We start from the raw sequence: 21,216 nt of genomic DNA on the forward strand, positions 1-21,216 counted from the left end.
ATGTGGTATGAGTGGCACTTAAAGATGGAAGTTTTGATGAAGTCACGAAGAGCAGAAGCTGAGTGTGGCCAGAGAGAAACCAGAGGAGAATCATGTGGCAAAGCAGAATTGCACTAAGAAAGGAGCAGGTAGCAGCATAAAATGCCTCAGTGAGTTCTGGAGCTTGAAAGTGTTCACTTGAACTGGTGATCTTGGTGAGAGCAAGTCTACAGGAGCAGTGGAGATGGAAATCAGATTGGAGGCATAGAGTGGGACGACTCACCAAGATGAAGAGTGCAGTGCAATGCTTCAAAAATCAGGTATAGGGGCCCGCCCGGTTGTGCAAGCAGTTAAGTGCGTGCGCTCCGCTGCAGTGGCCCGGGGTTGGCTGGTTCAGATCTCGGGCACACACCGACGCACCACTTGTTAAGCCATGCTGTGGCGGCGTCCCATATAAAGTAGAGGGAGATGGGCACGGATGTTAGCCCAGGGGCAGTCTTCCTCAGCAAAAAAAAAAAAAAAAAAAAGAGGAGGATTGGCATTGGATGTTAGCTCAGAGCTGGTCCTCCTCACATAAAAAACAAAAACTGAAACAAAACCAAAAAAATCAGGTATAGTGCTCTGGTGGAGAGTCAGAGTGTCCACAAATCTCAGAATACAAAGGGCACATCTTCCTGGTATGTCATTTTTCCTTGACATGAGAAATAAAAATTATGTATTTTATATATATACACACACACACACATATATATACATATATAATCATTTTTACTGGACAGGAGAAAAAATATATGTAATATATAAATTTATATATAAATTATATATTTATATATATATTTATAAATTTATATATAAATTATATATTTATATATATATTTATAAATTTATATATAAATTATATATTTATATATAAATTATATATTTATATATATATTTATAAATTTATATATAAATTTATATATTTATATATATATTTATAAATTTATATATAAATTATATTTTTTCTCCTGTCCAGTAAAATGACATATGTGTGAGCATATATATATGTGTGTGTGTGTGCATATATAATCTAGTTAAACTCAACTTGAAACCTCATTCCATCTCCGTGACAGTCCAAAGTCTCCTACGAGGCTTCTGAGAATTCCTGGGGTGGAAGGGTGGGGGCTGCAGGCTCATCTGCTCATGGTTGTCTGGTTCCACGCTCCAAGCACGCATCTTGCAAACCTATGATTTAATGGCCCCATTTCAAACTACATTGACCTAATGTGGCAACTGACCTGCAGCAATTAGCCCTCCTTGATTTCCACCGGTTCAACGTTGCATGAACATTTGGGAAATGAGGTGGGGTTGACATTACAGCAACACAAACAACTTCAAATTGAACATGAGATCTTCCTGTTATGAACAATCCTCTGGCTAACTCACTTTCAGAGAGGTTTTCCCACTGGCTATTTTATTCCACGTAATAGTCTGGTTTTCTTGCTCGTTTAGCACTTCCTTCCTCTTCTCCTCTCGTGATTCTGCCTCATTACTATCCTCCTGAATTACTCCTGGAATTCTAAATTCTTTTCACTCTGCTCTGCACAGCAAATTTAGCTCTTTCTAGCGCCCCTCCCAAAGAGCAGCTGCAGTCTGCCTTTGCATATCCAAACTGGTCAATGTGGTGCAGCCCAAAAGAGCATTTTGTTTAACAGGAACTACCTTAAAGTTATCGTTGTGAATTGAATTTCTCCTCTCTGGAAAATGGCATATCGTCTCCTTGGCCACCATAAAAACTGTCATTGAGTCACTCACAATCTATTATCTGGCTGTTGCTTCTAAACTCGTTTCTTCCTAACTGGTTCCTAACCAGTCCCTTTCTGTCTGGTTTCTCTGTCTCCACTCTCATTGACCCCCAATTTTTCTTCCACATGCTAGAGTGACATTTTTCCAAAATGCAATTCTGATCACATCAGTCACCTCCTTGAAATTCTTAAGTCATAACCCATTTTCTGCAGAATAAAGTTCAAATCCCTTAGCATGGCAAACATGGCCCTGATTATCTTTCTGCCTCATCTTCCATTACTTGTCCTCATGTACCTTGTACTTAAGCCATACTGAGCAATTTGCAGCTCACTGATCAAGTGATGCCCCCTCCTGACACACACCTTTTCACACACCGTTCTCCCTGCCTAGAACTCCCCTCCCACTCTTTACATCTGGTTAGCGCCTACTCATCCTTCAAAAGAGACCTGGAAAGATGAGTAGCTTACTGACCCAGGAGATGGGGAAAAGGGCATCCTTCAAAAGAGCCTCTATTTTTTTCCACATTCTTCCTGGGTGACCTCATCCAAACTCCTATCTTTAAATACCACTTGTACCACATGACCCCAAATCCTTACTTCTAGCACAAATACTGCCCCTATTATTCTAAACTCACACATTCAAATACACCTCAGACACAATGTATTTAACACTGAACTCATCTTCCTCCTCCAACACCTGTTATATTCTATATCCCACAGTCTCACAGTTCATTTTACCTTGCATTATATACTATTTGCGTACGTGTCTTAATCTTCCTACTATCCTACTGGATTACATATCCTGGAGATCAGGGACCGTATCTTATCTTTGTGCCTAATAAACAGCAAGCATTCAATATACATTTGAAAAGATGGAGATTGTTAGCTAGTCAACAGCAATGAATAGATAATATGACAGTATCTTTCTCACCCTTCCTCCTAAGGTAGCCAACAGTGGTATGGGATCAAAAAGGATCATGGTTGACATGATCAAGTGGGATTTATACCAGGGATGCAGGGACGGTTCAACATCCACAAATCAATCAACGTGATACACCACAGCAACAAAACAAAGAATAAAAACCACATGGTCATCTCAATAGACACGGAGAAGGCATTTGACAAGATACAACATCCACTTATGATAAAAACTCTCAATAAAATGGGTATAGAAGCAAAGTACCTCAACATAATAAAGGCTATTTATGACACACCCACAGCCAGCATCATACTCAATGGGGAAAGACTGAAAGCCATTCCTCTGAGAAGAGGAACGAGGCAGGGCTGCCCACTCTCACCACTCCTATTCAACATAGTACTGGAGGTTTTGGCCAGAGCAATTAGGCAAGAAAAAGGGATAAAAGGAATCCAAATAGGCAACAAAGAAGTGAAACTCTCACTATTTGCAGATATGACATGATTTTATATATAGAAAACCCTAAAGAATCCATTGGAAAACTATTAGAAATAATCAACAACTACAGCAAAAGTCACAGGGTACAAAATCAATCTACAAAAATCAGTTGCATTTCTGTATGCTAATAACGAACTAATAGAAAGAGAGCTCAAAAAGATAATACCATTTACAATTGCATCAAAAAGAATAAAATATCTAGGAATAAATCTTACCAAGGAGGTGAAAGACCTATACAATGAAAACTACAAGACATTATTGAAAGAAATCGATGATGACATAAAGAAATGGAAAGACATCCCATGCACATGGATTGGAAGAATAAACATAGTTAAAATGTCTATATTACCTAAAGTAATCTACAGATTCAATGCAATCCCAATCAGCACCCCAATGACATTCTTCACGGAAATAGAAAAAAGAATACTAAAATTCACATGGGGCAACAAAAGACCCGAATAGCTAAAGCAATCCTAAGGAAAAAAATGATCATGGTTGAGAAAGGAAGTTCTAGAGGCAAGATTGGTCCCAGTACAGGGCAGGACCTACACATGAAGGCCAACAGGCTCCAAGGAGCATATTATTAAGGATCAGCTAATGGCAGGCATTCTGAACTCTGCACCCACGGTAAGGCCAGAGTTCTGAGAATATCCACATCCACTCTCGCTGGACCTCCTCCCTCAAAGACTCCACCCCTTTTCCATGTGTGATCTGGGGGCAGTAGTCAGGCTGTCATCATACGTAGCTGTGCAGACTACAGTCTGGAGAGTGTTTGGGCAAGCTGAGGACGGACAACTAGAAAATAGAAGTCCTGTTCTCTAAATAAACCCTCTTTTTTTTCTTTTTTTGTGAGGAAGATTGGCCCTCAGCTAACATCTGTTGTCAATCCTCCTCTTTTTGCTTGAGGAAGACTGTCGCTGAGCTAACATCTGTGCCCATCTTCCTCTATTTTGCATGTGGGATGCTGCCACAGCATGGCTTGATGAGTGGTGTGTAGGTCCATGCCCGGGATCCGAACCTGCAAACCCTGGGCCACTGAAGTGCAGCACATGAACTTAACCACTACACACCAGGCCAGCCCCTAAATAAACCATCTTGAGGTAAAATCAGTATAATCTTTAAAACCCTAACTCTTGAGTTCATGAGACAAATTTGCACTCCACAGTGGAGGTTTTTACTATATTATCTGTTTGTACCTTGGCTATTCTGCACTAATTTTCAGAAAACTAATCACTTGTTCCAGATTGAAACATTGTGTAATCAGCCATATAGTCTTTATTACAATTTAAACACTTCCTTAGCAACTTTTGGAATTTTTAAAAATTAGGCATGTAATTGAAAAGTATACCCATTTCCTCTGATCAAAATACTGTTGTCACTAGCACAAACTGTTCAATTCTCTCTCTTCCTGACTGAAATCTCAGATGATCCATCTGAGTAATCACTGTTACATAGACACAAAAGCAAATGACCTAAAGTCAGTCTCAGGTTACAATTTGCAAGTTGCCCTCCCACACTTTCTCATGCATTAATTCTCCTTCAAGCTGGGGTGAGTGGTGGCAGCCCCCCAGACTGAAAACCAGTACCTTCATGGGAACAAATAATCCAACAAATAGCTCAGAGGGTCTCTCCACATTGAAGTAAAATTGAGAAAACTAAGCTTTTTTTTGACATTTAAAGGAAGAGTTAGAGGGCAAATACATTTATTTATATGCATTTGTGAATGTCTTTCTAGAAGTTATACCTTAACCTTCTGCAGCTCTTGCTTTATCCACATTTCCAATTGGGAGTTGTGGAGACTACACAGTGGACTAGCCGAAAGCTGAAATTATCCCATTCGGGAACAGCAAGGTAATATTCACTGACGCCCTTATTTATTTTTTTCTAAAAGCTGCCAAGAATTTTTGGTGACTCTTTTCAGAGACACTCATAGGAAGTTTAACTGAAATCTTGACCTGCCAGAACTTGTTGGGATGGATAACTCTGCTTTTGCTCCAGAAGCTGTCACTAATAAAAGTTGTTTTTAAACAAATGCAGATTTTTTTAACATAAGCAAAAAAACCCCCCCAAAAATAAATCCAACTTCTTCTCCACATATGATATTCATAAATTAAAAGTTACCATTGGGGTGATAAAAATATGAAATAAGTGGAAAAGGCTTAAGGAAAGAAGACACATTGGCAGAGATTACTTGAAGTTCAGAGAGAGGACTCTGAGGTAATTCCAAATAAATTCTTGTGTAATCATTTATTAGGCATTTGGGATTACTCAGATATGCCAGTTACCTAATCTAATATTTCAAATGGAAAAAATATTTTAATGGTGATGGAAGGGGGAATGGGGATTGGGGATGAGCAGACCAAAGACAAATTATAAGAGACATTCTGTTCAGTGAATACTCCAAAACTCTGAGGCTGTGCTGATCTCAAAACTTGCCCTGGCTTGCTTTAGTGGCTGCTGGTTTAGCTGCATGATTATAGCATATTTTCCTTTCTGCTGCATTTTTGTTTGTTTTTTTAAAATAGAGAATGACAGCATTTCCCTTTGGGTCTTTGCATATGCATAAGCAGAACAATCCCAAGCTTTCTACATTTGAAGATATTAGAGTAATATTTTTATTTTTTACCCAGACCATCACTGGCGTCTTAAGGCACCTGGGAGGCGGGGAACTATGGTGGTTAAGAGGACATCTCTTGTATGAAGACAAATCTAAGTCTGAGGCTCGGCTCTGCCACTTACTAGCTATTTAACTTTGTGAAGTTAGTTAACCTAAGTTTCATTTGCCTTGGTTGAAAAGTTGGGTTAAGAACTTCCTCCTGTAAAACATTTTCATACCGTGCCAACACTTAATAAGTGTTCCAATAAATACTGGTTGGTATCACCATGGATCCTTTCAAACATGATTTTTTTCAAAGGAAAAACATCTCAGTGATGAAAGTTCCAGGAGTGGAGTAAGCACAGCCATGGGAGTTTTGGAAGCTCCTTTAAATGGCTTCATCTTTGTCATCAAAAGGTAGCCTGGTCTGAAACTCGGTGAGCATGCACATTACAGAACTCCCTGCAGAAAGGAGATGGGGCCAGGGGATGCCCCCTGAGGAAGTCGGAGAGCAGGCTACACTGGCAATTGCAAACTAAGTGGGCAGATGTTGACCGTGCCCTCTGGAAAAAGTATTTATTAGAAAAACACCTGTAGGGGCTGGTAAATGTATTGCCACGACAAAGCAGGATTGGTATCTGAAGGTGTTCTTGCTATTACTTACAAGAAGTCCATGGAATTTTCACTGTGCTCCTCACATCCCAATATTAACTCACAAGTTTCATGAATCCACACACGCAAAACCAAACCCTCTTCTGCGCATTTTATACCCCCTAGATCTCTTAATTATCCAACAATTACTGTTAATTTCTGGGATGGGGGAGGGAAGTAAGAGGGGATGACAGAAACCATAAAACAAAAAATTGTACTGGATACTTTCTAGGATGGGTAAGCAGAATGGAGCTTATTGCTACAATATTCAGAGAAAGAGTCGAGCTGGAGAGTGATTTAAGGGAACAGTGCTTCAAGAGAAGCAGTAACTGAAGACCGGGACACAGTCCCCACGATTCTCCAAAACCTGTTGTTTCTTCTGGGTTCCTGTTCAATATTGTGCAGTAGTTTCTATCTTTGAGGAGATGCTGTGAAAAAAAAAATGCCCTTGGAAATCTAGGTCTGGAAACCAAACAACTTGGGAAAAAGTTTTCTATATTTTGAACTTTGTTGTTAGCGCCTTCGAGTCAATTCCTACTCCTAACCACCCGGTGTACAGCAGAGCGGAATCCTGCCCGGTCTTTTTGCGCCATCCTCTCATCTTCCAGCACTGTATCAGACGATGGTCTGCTGCTACTCAGAGAGTTTTCATGGACAATTTTTTCATCAGTGGGTGGCCAGGTCCTTCTTCCTAGTCTGGAAGCTCCGCTGAAACCTGTCCACCACAGGTGACTCTGCTGGTATTTGAAATACCGGTGGCACAGCTTTCAGCATCATAGCAACACGCAGCCTCCACAGTATGACAACTGACAGACTGGTGGTGTGGTTCCCTGATTGGGAAACGACCCTGGGCCAGGACGGTGAGAGTGCCGAATCTTACCCACTAGACCACCAGAGTTGGCATTTTGAGCTTTACATAGTGTTATTTTTGTTCCTCCAGAAGACTTGCCAGAACAGCTCTGGTAAGTCAATTAATAATTGACTCGAAGGCACTAACAATAAAGTTCAAAATACAGAAAACCTTTTCCCAAGTTGTTTGGTTTCCAGACCTAAATTCCCAATGGCATTTTTCTCACAGCATCTCCCCAAAACATAGAAACTACTGTACAATGTAAGAGCTTAAATTGCTCTTAATAAAAAAACAGTTGTTAGTGTCTTCGAGTTATATATCACAAACCAAGACCAAGATGTGAGACAATGCTACATCTAAGTGTTAACCAGCCATGCAGTGGAAAAAATACACCACATTTTTCTCCTATAAGTTATCCTATCTTTCCCAACAACCCACTAAATCCCATTTGAGTTCAACTGTACACAATGATTAGAGAAGTAAGATTTATAGAATCAAAACTGAACTCAGATGCACAATATATTTGTCTCTCTCTACCCCTCTTTTCCTGATTGGGCCATTGGAATAACTGGCGGAATGATGTTTGGTTTAATAATTTAGTTAGTTGGGAAATGAAGAAACATATATGAAAAATATAGTGACTCCCATCAAACCAGTTTTTCTGTTGTTCTGGAAAACAAAGTAACGAAAATGGAAAGTAAACGGAAAGATGTTGACAGGGCTCAGGTGATGCATAGAATTTCTCTCTTTGCACGCAGTCTAACTGCCATAAACCACATCACGCTAACCCAGGGATGTTGGCTGTAAAACTTTTGTGCACTGGTGCAGATCTAAAGCAATCATCTGGCTCAGAATCTACTTGAACTTTCTAAACATCTTTAGGCAGCAGGTCCTTATAAACATGTTCTATAGCATCTAGGCATTTAACTATGGACAAAGCAAGGCCACCTACATAGACTCATAAGGTGCTCCATTTAGAGGTGGCTTGGAAAAAAGTGGCTGCAATTCTAGGACTATGCTTATTAAATTGGACTCTCACAATTACTTAAGTATTAATGTTAACTACATCACAACCTTTGGCAAATATCCACAGCAAAGTTCAGAAGTCCTTAAAAAAAGAAACAAATATTTTGAGTTTTCCTTTGAATGGCAGACTGAGCTTTACCTGAGCATACAACTAAGAAAGAGTCAGTCCTTCTGCACTTACATCCTTACGCAATAAACAAAAACCAAATATCCTATTTCATCAGCTTCTTCTTGGTTATCATCCTTCAAAATGGAGATTCTAATACACTTCTTAATTTTACCTGCTGAGTGTTCTCCCAATCCCAACCTTAAAACAAAAATCTGCTTACAAACACAATCTCCTTTCTAGTCTCTGCCTCCTTAGACTCCCACCCTAGCTAAAAAAAAAAAAAAAAGCCGATTTAAGGGGCTAATTACAGTTATCTTACAAATACAGAATCGAGACATTATGAACAGCTTCGTTTATTTGTTTCCCTATAGTTAACTGGACACGCTAATGCCTTTTTCTCTCCTTTTCCTTGATGTGTTTCTTTTAACACCACAACTAGATCCAAGTTTTATTTTCCTGCCTCTTTTCCAGTAAGAGTGAAGTATATGCAACTAAATTAGAATCTTCCCTCTCTCACTAACAGGAAAACCAGGAAGTTGGATTTGAAGTGCTCAGTTTGTCCTTGTGCTCCTTGGAAGAACTCCCGGTCTTTAAATTGACAGTACAGCTGTTGACTGAAAATTACACACAAAGATTAATACATACTTTAATTTTCTGTCAGGCAAGTTGATTGTAAGGGTTTACAAGATACGGAATGTTTAAATTAGGCAATGCTCATTTACACTTATAAGAAACTAATGAAAATAATTTGGATATAGAATAAAAAGCTCAATTTCATTTCAACCCAGTACTAAATTACAGAAGTGTCCTGTGGTGACCGAATGCTTGGACAATGTAGAGTGACCGCCATCATTGAGCCAAAATATGATCACATGCGTCAGAGGCAGAGGCCGGCTCCTCAAAGCAAGCCAGCTTTCCCGGGCAGAGACAGAACAGGATGCTGGTGGCTTCTATCAACACCCTAATGACATGTGAGAAAGGGCGAAATTTGTAGCCATAAATCTTTCAGAAACAAAGTAAACCTGCAATGTATCTGTAATTTAAGAAAAATAGAGAAAACAGGATAAAGCAGTATTATGGAAAAAAGCAACTGAATGAGTAGTCAGATCTGGCTTCTAATATTAGCTCCTTCTAACTGATCTCGAGCAAGCCCCTCAACCACTCTGAATAGGAGCATCCAGGAAGTGAGAGTAGGCTTGATATAACTCGACGGGCTCCAACCGTCTTTCAGCTGTGAAGTATTTTATATTTAAGGAGGAAGGGGATCTATCCTACTCCACCATTAGAGTTTAACGCCCATCACATATTTAGTCTTAATAAACAGTTGTTTAAATATGATGATACTGATACTTAAAAATTCTTAGACTTGATGAAAATCCTCACACATCCAAGAATAACTAAGATAAAACTCTATTTAGGTCAAGACGTGCCTACTACTTCAAGACAGAAAATAATGTCAATATGACATTGGAACTTCAAGTTCCATAATGCAATTTGATGCTGTTAAAACTGAACTTCCTCTTACATAGAAAATTAAAAAAAAAAAAAAAAAACCTTACTAAAGTAAGTATAAGAAACTGTTGTGGTTGTTAAAAAACTAAGGGACCACTTCAAATTTACTAGAAATTTCCCAATATACAAATATCTGACTAAACTAAAAACCACCTATAAACTACTTTTATATTTTACTCAAAATAATTGTGTTATTCATATCTTGATTTGTTAATCTTGATGGTGGTACACATGACCAGTTTAGATTTACACTGGACTTGTATGAAATTAAATACTGTTATCAGTAATTAGTATGACCATTGATGTATATTTTTTTTTTTAAAAAAGCTATGGCTGATTTACCTAGACATGTTTTGTTATAAAGCCAAAATTTTCAGTGGGCTCCCCCTCATGGCAATGGAGGATACCACGTATCACATATAGAAGTTTACACATATAGAAGTTAACACAGTCTTAGCATTAATCGGAAAGTTGTGTTCCTCATCATATTCATAACAGCCAATTTATTAGAGCTTTTCCTAGTAGCTTCACTAAAAAAGCAAAGTTTTAAAAAAAATTCATGAATAAAAGACCAAGAGATTACAAGAAAATGCTGTGTTTTGGAGGTAAGATGTGACAACACCAAGTGTGCAAAGCAAAATTTCTCAACTTTTTCATAAAGAATTTTCTTGTACTATAAATAGGCCTTATCTCTATTCTTGTCCTTTAAGAACTCCATTCCTAAAGCAGAGTAAGTTATTTCAGGAATTTCTCTGTTGATTAGACAAACATAATGTGACAAGAACTTCTGAGGCACTTTTTTCCTTAAAAAATTTTTTTTAAAGTTTGGTTAACGCATTCTTCAGTGTTCACATTTGTACAACAGAAATAAATTTCCAATAGAACATTTAATTCTTGAAATGTTTAAATTTGGCTAAAGGTCCTAGAAGGCATTTTGTAGCATCCTACACACTGGATTCCACAACTCAGTTTAATCTTCAGACACCCACTTGTGCCAGGGTCAGCACAACAGAAAATTCTTATTTATCAAAAACTGACTTTCCTGGTTAAAGTAAGCACCATCTTTGATATCGTTAATTAAGAGCTATTTAAATACCACATGAATTGCTATATTTTGCTTTTACTGAAACTAGCAGTAAACTCCAATATCATTCTGATTTAGGAAACGTCAACATTTTTGGTATGCAAAAGAGTTCCAGTCTGACCTTGCAATATGAATGCTCTGTATACCACAGCAGTGGCTTCCAGGAGAGCTGCTGAGCAGCTGTCACATTTCCCAGAAGAACAGGGTGTAACATTCTTTTGCTCACCATGTTTATTTAATGGCACACTCGAACTCTCAGGGCATGCCGTCTGCTGAAAACTTCAACCACTATCATTCACTGCTGTGTACCCTTTACTATACTCTACAGTTTAAAATTTTTCTCACCCATTTTAATCTCTTAACAATAAACAAAGACACTATTTTATATATTTGGGTCAAATTAATTTTATTATGCTCCATGATGAATTGCCACCAGTGCAACATCCTATTCACTATACATTTCAAAAAAAAATTCACATACTAAACAAAATTTCAGTTGATAAATGGAAATGAATGATTGAAAGTCTCTATGAATCTCATACATACAATATGTGGCTAGCTGAAATTGTCTATCACATAGCATTTAGATATAAAAAGCCTCATGCTAGCTTGTTAAATGCGAAGGCTACCAGACAGTCATTTAGCTGGAGTATACACGGGAGGCTTTCAGACAATGCACAGGTCTAGTGCTGCCCACAGTGCAAGGCGGAGAGGACTGACACATGCAACCTTCACGTCTAAGTGGATTTAGTCTTCATGCCCGGACTGAACGCCACAGCTGCTGTGTTTCAACCAATAGTAATTTAGACTTTGTGCAACAACAACAACAACAACAACAAAAGGTGTTTTTTTTTCTTTAAGAAGAAAGAATGAACTCAATTACCTTTGGCAAATTTTATACTCATCTTACATGTTTAAAATTGTGTTTCCAACTCAAAGAATTGATATCCTCTGCTCAGAGCAGCTTCTGATAAATATTTATCATACCAAAGTTAGCTGGAAAATCCTGAATTCCTTGGCCAAAAGTTAAGAGAGATCTTAAATTGGCATTACCTTAAAGATATTTCTAGGATATTTAAAATGTTTTTTATAATGTCAAAAAGAAAAAAATGGAAAATGTTTAATATCACTTAAAACAATTATAGTGTTCTATTTACCATTTGCACAAATTCCTAATTTTATTGGTTAGTAGTTGTCCAGCCTCATCCACACCAGACTCACTGAGCTCAAGCCACAGTAAAAATTATAGTAAGCAGAAAAAGGTTTCCAGCAGCAGAGGGCACTGTTTTTGCAAGAAACAAAAAGTCTAGAGTCTTTCCCATGTGCTTAAATTACTCTTGCAAGAAAGGTAACATTCTTTGAATAACTTAACTATTTTACTGCACCACTTACTGCTTTCAGCAACAAAACCTTTTAAATTATTTCTTATGATAACTAGATGCATGATCACTAGAGATTATGTGATAACTGGTTAAAATTCAAGCCACATCTTGCAGGTCCAGCCTGTCAAGATCATGCCAATACTAGATTTTGGTCGGTACAATTCTAGAGAGCTTAACTTTTAGTCGGATATCGTGACTACAGTAATGAAATACATCTGGAACTACATTCTGCATATGACTCAATGTGAGAAAAATATGTCTGTATTTAAATCAGATCATTTTTCTACCTAAAATTTAAAGTAGGTAGGTATGATAATTAGCACTATAAATATGAAACAACCACCTTTAGGCAGATTAGTGTATTGTAGAGAGGCAAGGAAACCCTAATTTTAACATATTATTTAGTATACGTAACAAATGTGCAGGTTGCAAAGTTTTATTTTATTTTTTTTAAATCTATCATTCAGTTATGTGTACCAAGAAATCTGACATTGGGACTACCAATCTTTTAAGAAAAATGTAACCCTTCACCTGAAATTTGACAAAAACCTTGAGAAATTATCAAAATTAAAAAAAAAAGCGTAATAGGTTCAGCATTACAGTGTTTACCAACTAGATTAGATTTTTATGGTTGGTATTTCTGAATATCTCAATCCATACAAACTACAAAATAAAAATACTCCACATCATTTTATAATGTTCTGATTTTTATAATATATTTCACCAAATATTGAAGTAACCATAATGTATAGCATCCTTCAGTTCATGTAGAATGAAATTACCCCCAAAACCCCCCAAACTCCAACAACTTAAATAACATTTGTCTCAGAATAATACGAAAAGTATTCTTAAAATTTTTGCCAAAAAGAGCCTGCCACATTTGCTATAGCATAAAAATAACCTCAGTCAAGTACAGGTAGGTAAGGGCTCCTTATTATTCTAGCCTCCAAACACCACTGCTGCACCATAATAGGCAATATTGCTGTGAGAGGTGTGTACTGATTTCCCCGACTAGCATCTCTGTAGTGATTTTATGTAGAGCATATTGCTAAAATTTGAGAAATTGCATCAGTGTAGTGATGTCTAGAGAACTGTGCAATGTATCAGCTTCAACATTCATGTAGCACTGTGTTCAAAATGAAGGGGCTAAATAACCTAAGGTCTGCATCACTTAAAAAAGAAGGTAGTGCTATACTAGATTTTAATAAGAAAATTTAGGTACAGAAAAGTAGGGTATGAAAATAGTGTTTTCCTTCTGGCATTATTAACTAAATTACATTAAGGTTTTTGTCAGTCTCACATATAATATTTAAACTCCCCTGTTGATGGAATGAAAAATATTCACAAATTAAGTGAGCATCCTGGTGTAAACTTGCACACAATAACAGGGAGTAGCTTTGTAGAGGATTATGACAAACCTTTACAGATTAAATGAGGTATTGCACAGATTAATAAAAAAAAGCAAAAAGGCAACAAAAATATACAGCAAATTGGTAGAACATTTACATGATAATTTTACAGAATCCATAGACAGAAAGTAGTGTTTAGTATTTCACCTTAAAAATATATATATATAATATATAGATCAGTCTTCCCATTCATCATCGTCCTCAAAATCTTCTTCATCATCTTCATCTTCATCTTCATCTAGAAGAAAATCATCAAGACAATTAAAACACGTATAAATAAAATATTACATAATTCTTGGGTGATTTCTCCAATTACTTAACTTTTGAAACACAAAGGTATCCATTTGACACCTGAAGGAATCTAGTTACTAAGATAGCTTAAAATGAATTCAATAAAATACATCTAAAAAATGTGATGGCAAGGGGCTGGCCTGGTGATGTAGTGGTTAAGCGTGCGTGCACTCCGCTGCGCCTGCCCGGGGTTCATGGGTTCGGATCCCAGGTGCGCACCGAGACACTGCTTGTCAAGCCACGCTGTGGCGGCGTCCCATATAAAGTAGGGGAAGATGGGCATGGATGTTAGCCCAGGGCCAGTCTTCGTCAGCCAAAAAAAAAAAAAAAAAAAAAAGAGGAGGATTGGCAACAGATGTTAGCTCAGGGCTAATCTTCCTCACACACACACAAAAAATGTGATGGTGAGTTGAAGATTAGAACAAGAGTCAGAAGACTTAGGTTCTAGTCTCAGTATCTATGTTATAAATTTCAAGCTGTGTGTTTCTTTATATGTAAAATCACATTTAAGTTGGCCTCTCTGAATTTTAGACTCATATATCGCAAATCCAACTGCCTTCTTGTATTCTTCACACGGAGTGCCAATCTCCAAACGTCTGAAGTTTTATCTCCTTCTCCAACTTACTTCTCCCCTGCCACACTAGTCTGCCCCCTCAATTAATGGTATTTCCACTCTCAGGTGTTTAGGCCAAAAACCTAGAAATTATTACTGACTCCTCTGTTTTCACCATCCCCCATCCAATCCATCAAGTCTGCTCCTTTTCACCACTTCCACTGTTACTCCCACACCACCATCAGATCTTGCTTGGATTACTGCAACTCTATAGTCCATTTGCCCTGAGTGATATTTACATTCTAAGTTTTAAAAATATCATGTTCCTATCCTACTGTAAGCCCTCCAGTGGCTGACCACTGTTATTTGAATACAATCTAATGTGTTACACCACTCCACAAGACCCCATGTGATTTGCCCCGTAACTGTCTCCCCATCTTCCCCAAACTTATCTCATAATGTCCTTTTCTTTAATTCACTGTTTCCAGAAGCATAGCCTTCTTTCTGTCCCTCAAACATGCCAAGCTTATTCTTGCTTTACAGCTTTTGCAGGAGCTATTCCTTCTGTCTGGCTGAGTCTTTTCATTTAGGTTCACACAAAAACCACTTCCTCAGAGAGCCCTCTCCTGACTATCCTATGTAAAGGATAATCCTCCCCTGCAATCAGTAACCATCCCATTTTATTTTCCTCATAACACTCACCACTACCTGAAATTCTTATATTTTGTTTATAGATTTATTGTCTTCCTCTAGACTATAAGCTCCACGACAGCAGAGACTTTGCCGGTCTTCTCTATCCTTAGCATCAGAACAGTGCTTCACAGAAGCTAATCAATAAATACTTGTTGACTGAATGAATAAATATTTAGATGTCATCAAATTCTATGAGCATACTTCTATATTATACCAACTTCCCAATTCCTAATCTTTTAAAAACTATATACCTCATAAAACCCATGAAGGCTAAGTTTGTAAAGTGAGACAGTAGCTGAGCAATTGCACTTGATAAAGCTTTAGTAAAAAGCCAATAAGAAAAATGAGTATGTGACATATGTGGGCTAGAGGTACAGAAGACAGAACAATCCTTTTCTTTCTATAAAATAAGTTGTTTGAAGGCTTCTACAAAGAAGCAGTTGAGCTCTAGTATTAGAACTTGGAAATTAACAGAAGCCAAAGAGGTGCAAAGATACCTTCCCCTGGCCGCAAACTAAGCTTTTACTTTTATAATAATTTTTTATTTAATTAAGTCTGATGGTAAGACCTAAATTGTTACCACATTTATTTGGAAAGGAGTTCAATCAACTTCATGTTAACCTCTGTGTTTACTTTTCTAGTAAGAGAAACAATTTGCTACCCAAAGCTTTTGCTAGACATGCTTCAAAGAATTTGTCTGGAGGAAAGCATCAAGTATGCTTGCATTTACGGAGTGACAAAGATGGGCATTTATTAGCATCCATGGTGAAGAGGAAGAAGTAGTTAATAATTCTATCATCAGGAATAATAATAATTAAAAGAAATGGGTTAAAAAATAAGTAAAAGAACATGTTATATACTCACTATATCAGCATGGCTATCACATAATGTTTATTACATCCTTTAAAAAAAAACTTACTCTAAAGTAATATTTAGCAGAATCCATAGGCTTCATAACAGGAGGCTTTCTCATGATTGATTACATATTTCACAGTAACCTTATATTTCCCTCATCTGACCAGAATAAGGACCTTTCATTTGATCTCTTTGACATTAGCAGCTATAGAGATTCTTTCTGAGCACGTGAATTTCCCATATCTGATCTTTTTTTTTTTTTGGCTGAGGAAGAGTCGCCCTGAGCCAACATCTGCTGCCAATCTTCCTCTTTTTCCTTGAGGAAGAGCTGCACTGAGCTAGTATCTGTGCCATTCTTCCTCTATTTTGTATGTGGGTCGCTGCCACAGCATGGGCACCAACAAGTGGTGTAGGTCTGCGCCTAGGAACCAAACCCAGGCCAGGGAAGCAGAGTGTGCCAAATTTAACCACTAGGCCATGGGGTTGGCCCCCCGAAGTTATCTTTTTTTTTTCTTTTCTACTCGGCCTGAACTTCATGGTGGTTAGTCACTTGAGTTTACTCTTAAATCTTAATTCACTTGCCATCTCAAGATTCTGCCACATTGCTTGACAGTTCAATAATGCTCTCCTTTGTGCCAGTCATTGTATTTATTCAGTGATATATTGATGGATGAGCAATTTTTTCCTGTCCTCAAGTGTTCTGAGTGGTGTGGAGATAGATATATAAATGAATAAACTGAGATTTACTATTGATGTTCAAATTACTGCTGAATATTATCTGACACTCAACCAGGTTATAAAAGTGGACTGAGAAAATATTCTACCAACAATTATCAATTTAAGTCATCATATTTTTTATAGTATTGTCAATATCAATTGCCATGTCTTGAAAGAACAGTTGAGCTAACTTTTTAGCACAAAACAGGTCAGAATGTCATGTTTTTCAAGAGGAAAATTTGGTCATCTGCTGATTAGCATAATGTAAACTAGCAGATGAATGTTTTCTAAATAAACATTCAGAGAAGTAAAAAAGTCTAGGAAAACAAAGGCCCCTTTAATGACTGTCTTTAAAAGAAAAATTGTGAAAACTACAACTGACATATTGTTCAGTTACCAATTCCAGTTATAATCCCAATGATAGGCAGGAACCTCATTGACACCAAGCCATAAAAGAAACAGAGTAGGCAGTCCCAAAACCAAGTCTCCCTTTCTACCCTCCCTGTTCTCTCTTGAACCCATTGACATTACTCTTTTCAGGTCCCCAATGGCCTACTGCTGCTAAAGCTAAAGCTCAATTCCCTGTTCTCATTTTCTTGACTGTTAGACACGTTTGATCAAGATGATCACGCTATTCTCCCCCAAAAATTTCTTCATCTGGCTTCTAAGATACCACCTTCTCCAGCCCTCAGACCTCATTAGACCTTCTTTATTTACATCCACTTCTCTGCTGATCTCTCATAAATCAGGGAAATCTCCCAAATTTCTTATGTCATAGGAATGAGATGCAAGACTCTCAAGCCTTGTTTAGAGGTTGTCTGCCAGGCATCTGATTAATATCTTCCAGTATAGGAAACGAAACTGCCATTTTCCAAAGTTGTTCTTCAAATGTATGGCTATGGTTGTGGTGTCCTGGCATCCGTTAAGCTTCAGATAGACTAGTCACAGTAGAAACAACTTTTTAAAATATGTCCTAGAATTCACATCAATGGGGCCAGCTCAGTGGCATAGCGGTTAAGTGCGTGCGCTCTGCTGAGGAAGCCAGAGGGTTCGCAGGTTTGGATCCCGGGCGCACACCAACGCACTGCTTGTTAAGCCATACTGTGGCGGTGTTCCATATAAAGTAGAGGAAGATAGGCATGGATGTTAGCCAGGGCCAGTCTTCCTCAGCAAAAAAGAGGAGGATTGGCAACAGATGTTAGCTCGGGGCTGATCTTCCTCACACACACACAAAAAAAGTTATTCAATAGCAGGGGAAAAGCTAGGAAAGACTGAGTCATGAAATATAAAGAAATATAGTAGAACTCAAACATTCAAATCTATTAAATATATATATATACACACACACATGCAAATATACCTGAAGAATGAATGGCTTTGCTCCTTTTCTGCATCACTTCCATTAATGCACCCACAATTCCTGAAGTGGGTGCAGGTGTCGGTGGCAGAGACTCTTGGCCATCAGATACCTTGGAAAAGAATGTTAGCAAAATTCAGCAATAAATCTTTAGCAAAAAATTTTTGTCTCTGGGAAGTGTTACTTCTTATTTAAAATAAGAATCACTTCTTATTTTAAGAGAAAACAAAAAACAAAACAAAACAAGCAAGCCCAGGACAGGATTAACTAAATTAACAAGAAATAAACTGTTTAAAAGAACTATTCAAGATATATTTCCTCTTCTTAATGTATAAGCCATCAACATATTTCCAAATTTAGAATAACAATTAAACCCTTTACCTGCCCTTGCAGCTGGGTTACGTCGGTTCATTCCAGTAGATAAAGCCTTAGCTGAGGAAACTTTAAAACTATTATCAAGGGATATCATTTTATAAAACCAAGGTAATATTTAGATTCCTAGAATTGTTAGGTGAGAAGCACACTTAAGATACCTGTGAGCAACTGAGATCAGACATGTTCTCCTAGAAAAACTCAGCTTTACTAATAATTCAAAATGAACCTCTCTCTCATGGCATATTCTTTAAGGAGATCAGTTGGGTAGCTTTCAAAATGTCCCTACCTCACAAGGCAACTAATTATCCCTAACTAAAGTAATTCTCTTTGTTACAAAGTACATTTGGGAAAAAAAAGAAATCACTATCAAAGGCTCTCATTAAAATCTAATTTTTATACAAAATTATCCTTGATTCCAACACTCATATTTAAAAAGAGAAAATATAGAAGTCTGTAGAGATTCAGGAAAAAATACAATTTAGAAAGTACTGCTCTAAGTGCACTATGACTAAAATGAGCAGTTGTTTATACAAAATATTCATTTTGTTAATTTTGTCTCTGGACTATATTATGCAGGTAAAGGTATAATACTGGTATAATTTAAATGAAATAGCACAGCTATACTAAATAGTTATAGAAGTTTTAATATAGATATATATAATTTGAAATTCTAACTCATTTCCCAAAGAAAAATTACTTTATTAGGACAAACTTTTCATTTTGGTCTTTACAACTCGAATACTTCTTGCCTTTCTGGACCTAAAGATCTTTTACTTTTAAAAATATGGAAAGTAGTTCTCAACAAGATACAGACTCATTCAGTAGTATTTGGGTTTTTAGAGACTATATATTAACTGTTACTCATATAGAAGCGACAATAACGAAAAAGATTAACAGAAATAGTTTCAGAACTTTGAGTTTCAACAGGAGGCTCTCAAAGAAGTAGAACAGCAACGAGGAGAAACCTGTAGACTCCCTTTAAGCAATCAGATAATACAAAGCAGAGAGCACTGTAGGAGCACCACGCTGTCATCAACACGTTTTCTGAAGCACTTCCTTGGACATGGTGCTATCTGAGGTACTAGGAACATGGAATTCAAAAGCTATGTGAATACTTACTTTACTTCCTGCCAGCTCTTTAAAGTAAATCCGTGGTTTTAATGTTAGTCATATTCATCACAGAATAAATTCATGATTTATACAGAATATTTAAAGAAACATAGCCAGAGAAATTTCAAACACAGAATGGTTATTTTTTTTAAATGAAGTAAAATTATGAACTCAGATCACATGTATAACATGCCAATAATTCACTGATTATGCACTCTATGATAACACTCCGAATGCAATCAAAGGAAAGTAATTATTTACCATAAAAAAAGCCTACGATGTTACACTTAGAATCGAAAACATTTTTTCTCTAAAACAAATTTAAAGAACAATTTACAGGGTTTTTTTGGGGAGGTTGGTGGGATGGGAAGAAGTGATGGGGGAAAGCAATTAGGAAATAAACTTACCAACTTTTTAAATTAAGAAAAGAGGACACAACTGTATTCATTAAAAACAAAACATCTTATTATCACTAAATGAGGCAAAGAAACAAAAGTTGGTTATAGAGAAGAGAGGAAACAAAAAAAAGAAACAAAAAGGTAGGTGAGGAGCGGGAGATGTGGGAATGAGAGTGACACAGGAGCTAGCATAGACTCCAATGTAAACGCTGAAAGTAAAGGACCCTATTAAAACCTGCTATTCCCCTGGGCTGTGGTCACCCTGATACTAGTTCTCCCCACTAACAGCTATTCCAAGTTCTTCAACTGCTCCTGAGAAACCCTTAGTCTGAACTAAGTGGGGAGAGGGAGCAGAGACGATTGAGCACAGGCTGATCTAAGTTTCATCCTGAGCACACATCAAGGAAAGATCCACATATATTTTAAAAATCAGAAATTTCTTAAATCTGTGCTACTCTAATATTTAAATGTTTTCAATTAGTTGTGCCCCTTATCCATCATTCTCTTCCTAGCCAAAACTTGTGAGATCTAGAAAGTTACCAAAATTCCCTACATTGTAAAATAATTTTCAATTACAATTTCCTTCTTTCATATCTCCATTTACTGCACAGAAAAATCTACCATTCATTACCTGTCTGAATGAATGAATTACCCTGCAGAGCAAACATTCCTCTTAGAACTGAGAGACTACATATAAAGGCCCAGAAGGAAGTATGTGAGGTTAGGCAGGTTAGGCTTTAGGACAGGGGTCAGCAAACTACTGCCCATGGAGCAAATCTAGCCTGTTCCCTGTTTTTGTACAACCTTAAAGCTAAGAATGATTTTTACATTTTTAAAAGGTTGAAAGAAAAATCAAAAGAAGAGTATTTGCGATGTGAAAATGATATGAAATTCAAATTTCAGTGTCTATAAATAAAGTTCTATAGAACACAATCATGACCACTCCTTCATGTATTGTCGTCTATGGCTGCTTTTGCAGTAACATTTGTCCATGCGGCTGCTTTTGTGGTACTGTAGCAGAGCTGAGCAGTTGTGACAGAGACTGTATGGCCTACAAGCCTAAAATATTCA

General features: G+C 37.3%; 1 protein-coding gene across 2 annotated transcripts in view; it reads right to left on the reverse strand.

Annotated features, from left to right (window-relative positions):
- Positions 1 to 12,807: 12,807 nt before the first annotated feature.
- WASL (WASP like actin nucleation promoting factor) overlaps positions 12,808 to 21,216 on the reverse strand; it is a 69,269-nt gene continuing 60,860 nt past the window's right edge. For both annotated transcript variants that reach the window (XM_004418738.3, XM_087430260.1), the window contains exons 10-11: positions 18,266 to 18,374; positions 12,808 to 14,034 (exon numbers count right to left, since the gene is read on the reverse strand). In XM_004418738.3, the coding sequence (XP_004418795.1) occupies positions 13,973 to 14,034; positions 18,266 to 18,374 (171 nt within the window). In that variant the 3' untranslated portion in view covers positions 12,808 to 13,972. The remainder of the gene's footprint in view (positions 14,035 to 18,265; positions 18,375 to 21,216) is intronic.

Source organism: Ceratotherium simum, chromosome 1 (genome assembly GCF_057802395.1).
Source record: "Ceratotherium simum simum isolate JZ-2026a chromosome 1, ASM5780239v1, whole genome shotgun sequence".
NCBI lineage: Eukaryota > Metazoa > Chordata > Mammalia > Perissodactyla > Rhinocerotidae > Ceratotherium > Ceratotherium simum.